This window comes from Ursus maritimus, unplaced genomic scaffold (genome assembly GCF_017311325.1).
Source record: "Ursus maritimus isolate PB19 unplaced genomic scaffold, ASM1731132v1 scaffold_32, whole genome shotgun sequence".
In the NCBI taxonomy this organism is placed as follows: Eukaryota; Metazoa; Chordata; class Mammalia; order Carnivora; family Ursidae; genus Ursus; species Ursus maritimus.
The window spans coordinates 13,890,618-13,897,900 of record NW_024425786.1 but is presented as its reverse complement, the minus strand read 5'-3'; the positions used below and the strand labels follow the sequence as shown (position 1 = coordinate 13,897,900).

The window sequence follows — 7,283 nt, the reverse complement described above, 5'->3', positions numbered from 1 at the left end:
CCAGATTACTTAATCATACCTTGTCAGGTTGTTCCTTTAACCAGAACCTACCTGCTTCGCTACAAATATTTGGAGTGAGGGCAACTCTCTTTTCCACCCTCGGGAAGCGGATGATCTCTTAAACAGGCAAGTTCTTTACAATGAGTTGGTGCTATTTTTGTTTCATAAAAACTTTGGTTATAATTCGCATCACCAACACCGCAATTCACTTTCTTTAAAAAGATCGAGTTTGGAATATAAACATTTTATATAAATTCATAATTCAAAGAAATTAAGTTTCTAAAATATATTGAAATGTGGTACAAATAGTTTTTAATGCTTTACTTTTAATTTTCTATTCTTAGTTACTTTCTTTTTTTTTTTTTTTTTTTTTAAGATTTTATTTATTTATTCGACAGAGATAGAGACAGCCAGCGAGAGAGGGAACACAAGCAGGGGGAGTGGGAGAGAAAGAAGCAGGCTCATAGCGGAGGAGCCTGATGTGGGGCTCGATCCCATAACACCGGGATCACGCCCTGAGCCGAAGGCAGACGCTTAACCGCTGTGCCACCCAGGCGCCCCTATTCTTAGTTACTTTCTATCTTTCAAAATACTCATCCAGGGGCGCCTGGGTGGCTCAGTCGGTTAAGCGTCCGATTCTTGATTTCGGCTCAGGTCATGATCTCGAGGTCGTGCGACTGACCCCTGCATCAGGCCCTGTGCTCAGCATCCTGCCTGTCCCTCTCCCTCTGCCCCTCCCCCCGCACGAGCACTCACTCTCAAATGTTTTTAAAAAATGTTACTTCATAGACATACTCCTACCACTGTTCTGTACCTTCTTTATGCAACTTTTTAAAAGTTTTTTTTTTTAAGATTTTATTTGAGAGAGAGCGACAGAGTGGGGAGGAGTGGGAGAAGCAGGCTGACCACCGAGCCCAACACATGGCTCTCGAAGCTCCATCCCACGACCCTGGGATCATGACCTGAGCCAAAGGCACACACTTAACCGACTGAGCCACCCGGGAGCCCCATCCCTAAAGTTTTTATCTAAGTAATCTCTACACCCAACATGGGGCTCGAACTCACGACCCCAGGATCGAGTCACACGCTCCACCGAGCCAGCCAGGCGCCCCATCTTTGAGCAGCTTTTCGATGTAAATGCTCGATTAGTGCTTCCTGGAATGAACAGACTGTCGCATACATACAGATCTTCGACCTGTCCAGTGAGTGAAACCCTTCAGTTCCTCGTGCCTACTGCCATTGGGGTCACTTGTAATGACTGGAAAGGAGTCGAAACGTTGCACGATGTAGTACGTTCTTACACCCGTAACTTCCCACGCACACTTAGTAAATCGCTCGCTTGATCTTTTTTCAAATGGCTTTATTGAGATAGGATTCATACACCATACACTTCCATGTCGACTGTGCAAATGCAGGTCTGGGATTGCGTTACGTGCCTGTCTCCTTCACCAGACTGAGGGCTCCTCGAGGGACAGTGCTTCGGGCATTCACTCACTCAAACGTTTACTGAGCACCTACTGTGTACTGGTGAGCAGGACAGAAGCCTGCCCGTACGGTGGTGGGGGTGGGGAAGCGCTTATGAATAAAAATCCTCTTACGGAGCACAGCTGTGCTGGGCGCAGAGATCCCCGTGGGTGGCTGTGTCCTCACGGCTGCCACAGGGCCAGGGGACTGATAATAGTTTTCAGGTGAATGGGGTCAACGGGCAGCAGAAGGCACGTCCCACTCCCGCCACGGGGCTAACACTAACGTGGGTCAGGTTAGTGTGCAGAAGTTCCGACAGGCAGTTAGGTCTCAGCACCTGGCTGGCTACCCAGCGGCCTTTGCGGTCCCTCCATTCTGCAACGGTGAAAGCCAAGTCCATTAGCAGAAGAGGTAAAGGGGAGTGAGCTGTGGGTGGCTCCCCTTTCTCAGCTTTGGGGACTGAAGGCCATGTCCACGCTGTGGCTTAAAAAAATCCCAGGTTTGCTGAATAACCCTGGGCTGGGAGGGCTTGGGGCCACATGCTGAGGATGGGCACGCTGGGCCCCTCCTCCTGCTTTGTAGGAGACTGCCACCTGCCTGCCAGCCAGCTGTTCCTGCCCCCCAGGATCGGGGGGGGGGGGCACTGGGCCCAGGCACTGTGCGAGGCGTTTGCATACATGGCATCTCAGTCCATAGTTAAAATATGAACCGCCAAGGTAGGGCTCTTTAGGGGTGACTGGCCCAGCCTCCTGCTCCCCATGAGTGTCCAGAGGGAGAATCCCTCCGGGACAAAGACAAGTGACAAGTGCGGGCCCCCTTTCTTGGCTGAGCTGGGGCCTGAAACCTAGATGCAGACCTGCACTGAGCCCACGTGTCAGGAGGGAGGACGGGTCTACAGTGGGGTCTACGGCGGGAGCGCTCATCCGTTCGGGCCACCCCTGGCCTGCAGCCAAGTCCCCGGGGAGAAGGGAAGTCCACCGGAGCACCTCTCACCTCCGTGACCCCACCCGCCTGCCCACGGGGCCCGTCAGCGCGGTGGGACTAATGGACCCGTCCGCCGGGGGCTGGGGAGGCTCGGGCCCCGGAGCAGCTCGTGTGGTCATCGTGCACCAGCCCCTCAGCCAGTGCCAGCGCCGCTGCGTGAGCTCCTCCACCACCACCACTCCCTCCTCCATCGGACAGGGCGCTCCCCGGCCCGTGCCACAGCCATCAGACCCAGGGCTCCCCGAGGAGGAAGGGATGAGGTCACCCTCCCAAGGCGAGGGCTTCCGGGCAGGGCTGTGACGTGTCAGCTCTTAGCCAGGCAGCTGCACCTAGGCTCGCACTTGGGGCTCTTGCTGCCATACTCAGGGAGCCCGCCGGTTACCATCCAGCAAGGTCACAGGCCTGGGTGGAGCCAGACGCTGGCTGGCAAAGGGCACCTGAACCAGACCCAGGCCAGAGCCAGCTGGGGCCCGGGGCCTGGGGGCACCTTCGCCTAGGACGGGGCGGGGGGCTGGGAAGTGGGAAGGGAGGAGGGATGGAATGGTGTTCGAAAAGCTGCTGGACCTCGAGCAAGCTGCTTGATCCCACAAAGCCTGTTTTCCATCCGTAAACTGGCCATCCTAACCACACCTACCCCATAAGGGCCCAGCCCAGCCCAGCCCGCAGCAAGCGCTCAACAAACCCCATCCCGGGGTACACACAGGGCTCCACGGGGCTACGCAGGCATGACCCAGGATGTGCGTGGGGGAGACTGGCCCGACTTGGCCTCACTGCCCACCTGACCCTGAGGCGGCTCTCCCTGGTCTCCCCGGACCCCAATTCCTGCCTTCTCTCCCCCGACCTGCTGTGAGCCACTGCCCCGGCCGCGCCCCACGACCCTGTCCACACTCAGCCTGGCTTTCAAGCGGCCCCAGCTCCAGGCCTGTGCACACACCCTGCCCCTTCCCAACTTGCCTCTGCTTTCAGGATTCAGCTCCAGGGCCCCTCCTCCATGAAGCCTTCCCTGCGGAGTCTCCTCATTCTGATGCCACTTTGTACCTTCTGGTCAAAGGCCTTACCCCCAGGGCCTGGCAGCTGTGTTCCCTCCATGAGGACAAGGACCAGAGCCGGGTCACCCCCCTCCCAGACACCCAGCACAGCCTGGGCCGGTGGAGGCTGCCCTCCGCCAGTCTATGCGGCACCAAACCGGGCAGCGGGCCCGGCTGCCGAGCTCCGTCCTGTCCCCAGGGCAGGAAGAGGAGATTCGGAAAGCCTGAGCCACAGCTTCTCTCCCTGACCGACCCTCAGGCAACCACAGGGTCAGGGCCAACAAGTGGACTCAGAACGGGGCCTGGGAGACAGAGTGAAATTGGGGCCCAGGACTGGAGCTCAGGGCTGAGCCCCGTCCTCCTCTCCTCCCTTCCCACTGCTCTTGCACCTCCTTCCTCCTGCCTGCCACACTCCCCACCACTCCTATCTCCAGCTCATCCTTCTGCATGGCACCTCCTCCAGGAAGGTCTCCCTGATCTGCAGGGAGATCTGGACGTGCCTCTGCTCCAACTGAAAATTATCAAAGCTAACCTTGACGGCGTGCTTACTACATGCCAGACTGCGGGGCTAACCTCCGCTAATTACACCATCTCATGAGGACATACATCCCATTTCACGGATGATGCAACTGAGGCACAGGCCCGCAAAGAGGCAGAACCGAGATCCGAACCTTAACTATTCTGCTGCTTCCTGAGCACAGAAGGGCCGGGACCCTGTCATTCTCGCTGGTGTATCCTCACCCCCAGGCGTGGGGTCTGTTACAGAGAAGCAGGTGAGAAAACCCGAGGTCCCCCGAGGCCGGACAGTTCGCTCCTGCTCGGCTCTGCCATATCCCAACCTTGAGGCCCCCACCGGGGACCCGGAAGCTGGGGCCCGGATCCCTGAGCGCTGCTGCTGCCCAGAGCAGTCCGGACCCCGGCACCTCGGGGAAGGAGCAACAGGAAGAGGCCTCGCTGGGCGGTACCGTTTACTGGGCTGTCTGCAGTCAACAGGGCAGTCCTGGGGACACCTGGCTGCCGCCGCGCCCCACTCCAGGGGGTGTGCAGGCAGATGGAAGGAGGGGACTCGAGGGGCGCCCACTGCCTCCCAAGGGGCCAAGGTCTCAGCTGCAGCCCCTCCCTTCAGGCTCCGAGGGACGGCGGCCTCGGACTCTGGGGTGTGTCCCAAGGGGGTGGGGGCTGGCCCCAGCGCCCCTCTCGCTCCCGGCTCCCTGAAGAGCCAGGCAGTCAGTCAGGGTTCCTGGAAGTTGCCAGGAGGTTTCGGAGGTCGGGGAGGCAGCTGGGCTGGGCCCTTGAGGTGCCCCCGGCTTCCTCCACGGCCCAATCCAGGGTCAGCAGCACCGTGTCTGCCCACACTTGTCCCTTCCTGGGAGCGGCATCTGGAGGTTCCCCGTTGTCCTGGGCTTGGCCTGAGTCCGGGTCAGCTGGGGAGGAGGGGCTGGCGCTCCGAGGAGGTGGCAGTGTCCCTATACACCAGGAACTGTATGGAGATCTGGAGGGGCCAACGTCAAGGCCAAACGGAGCAGAGTCTGGGACGGATATGCTCTTCCCTCCCTCTCACCCTGTCCCTCCCCGACAGGCCACCGTCTCAAGCTGCAGCCCCTCCCTTGAGGCTCTGGGGACAGCTGCCTCCCCATTCCCGCTTGCACTCTGCTGGCCTGGAGGGGCCCATTTCCCCCTATTCCTCAGGACCTTTGCACAGGCTGAGTCGGGACCACCCCTCCCTTGCCGTTGCCTGACTCCTTTCTTCTCCTGCCGGCGGTTTAAATGGCACTTGCGGGGGCCTTCGCTGAGCTTCTACACCAAGACAGCCCCCGGCGTGACACCGGGCAGGTTTTCCCCGCAGTGCCCAGCACCCCCGCGCAGTGGGTGCGACCGCCTCCTCGCCGGGCTGGGAGCTCCCGGGCCACTCCGTGCTTGCTCCCTGCTGATCTGGCGCCCAGGCGGGGTGCCGGGCACACGGAGGTTCGCTCTCGGATGCAGGGATGGAGGGGGAAGCCGCGTGCGGCGAGCGGAGGCTGCCACGCACCCCCCCGCCCGCGCCCCGCCCCCGAAGGATACGACGGTGTCGAGCAGCAGCACGCCCAGGCTGCCCCGAGAGGGCAGGTGATGCAGCAGGTGCTGCCTCGCTCTGGCCCACCTGGGTGTTTGAGCAGCACGCTCGCCCGCACAGCGCCTTCCCCAGCATCACCAGGGCGAACAGCGGTAGGAGATGCCCTGTGCGACTTCCTCAGGAACTGGGGGTAGGGTGGGGGTGGGGGTCAGACCTCAGACAGGGCTCCCGTCCTCTGCCCCCCTCTGCCCGTCCCACGGGAGCCTGCTCTGACCGGCGTCTCACTGTCGCGCCCGGCCAGCACGCCCAGGTCCCCGGGCACCGCGGCAACGAGCGGCTTGCCCTCCGGCCCCTCCGGCCCCTCGCGGCCCCGCCAGCCTCCCGGCACCACCACGCCCCTTTCTCCCCTCTTCTCAGGACGATGGGCTGAGCCCCTGGCCTCCACCTGACCGCTGCTTCTCTGAGACACACACAGGACACCTGTGCCCCTCAAGACACCTGTGCCCCCTAGTGCTCACTTCCCAGAGGAGCAAACTGAGGCCCGGAGTCCCGGATTCACTCGCGCAAGCCAACTGGGAGTCTGAACCCAGACCTTGGGCACCAAGACCCCACACCTTGCCCCGGGGGGCCCACCCGCCCCTGCCCGAGGCTCACGTTGGTGCGGATCTGAGGCAGGCGGGACAGCAGGTACAGCACGCTGGAGACAGAGCCGATGACGAAGCCGATGACCTCCTGCTGAGTGAAGGGCTGAGAGGGCAGGGGGCTGCTCAGGGGTCCCGGAGGGGCGAGAGGTGCAACGTGACATCCCAGGCTCCCTGGGAGAGGGCCATGCCCTTGGGACGGGCCGGTCCCCACCCCGCACGCCCCCGTCACACACCCACACCTCACCTTACTGCCGGGCTCCACGGACAGGAGCGTCCGGCCCCGGAAGACCTCCCTCGGGGCAGCCGCAGGGCCAGCGCTCCTCAGCAGCGGGACGGCACACGCCATGCCCGAGACGAACAGCAGCACGGAATTGATGGGGGCAGACACTGGACAGGAGACAGGAGGGAAGCCGAGGTCAGGTATCAGTGGCAGCAAAGAGACCACGACTGGAGTCCTGGCCTTGCCCTTCGGGGGCTGTGTGACTCTGGGCAAGTAACCTAACCTCTCTGAGCTTTAACGCCTCATCTGTAGAAGGGGTGTCTTAAAGGCACCCTTCTCCTCGGGTTGTAAAGGAGAGATGAGGGCGGGGGGGCAGGAGGGGGTCACCCAGAGCACAAATGCTCATGAGACAGCCCCACCCCCAAGTGCCTCCATCTGCCCTCGACTCCCGCCCCTTCTCAATCTTCGGGGGCAGCAGAGACCTGAGTCCTTGTCCTCATCTCCTCAGCTCCAAGCCCAGGGCCAGGTACAGAGGAGCAGCTGAAGCCACGTTTGCGGAATGAGACTCAAGAGGAGGGAAGTCCCTGCGGTCCCGCCCGGGGGCGCGAGCTGCCCTCCGCCTCTAGCTCGCAGCCAGAGCCCGACGGCGCGGCGGGAAGGAAGCCGGCTCCCCACACTCACACGGAGAGGGGCGCTTCTTAAACTTGTAGTGGAAGTAGAGGGACAGCATCAGCAGGTCCGCCAGCACGTAATACACCGCCGTGTAGGTCTGTGAAGCAAGCGGAGGTTGTCAGCCGCCGCGAGGCCCGACCCAGTTCACCTCTCTGACCTTCTGTCTCCTCCTCTGTGTCTACCCGGCAGGAGAGAGCAGGCCGGCGCAGGGCCCGGCC

General features: G+C 61.2%; 1 protein-coding gene across 5 annotated transcripts in view; it reads right to left on the bottom strand.

Moving 5' to 3' along the window:
* Positions 1-4,431: 4,431 nt before the first annotated feature.
* SLC66A1 (solute carrier family 66 member 1) overlaps positions 4,432-7,283 on the bottom strand; it is a 15,637-nt gene continuing 12,785 nt past the window's right edge. For all 5 annotated transcript variants that reach the window (XM_040645865.1, XM_040645867.1, XM_040645866.1 and 2 more), the window contains exon 8: positions 4,432-4,968. In XM_040645865.1, coding sequence (XP_040501799.1) covers positions 4,897-4,968 — 72 coding nt within the window. In that variant the 3' untranslated portion in view covers positions 4,432-4,896. The remainder of the gene's footprint in view (positions 4,969-7,283) is intronic.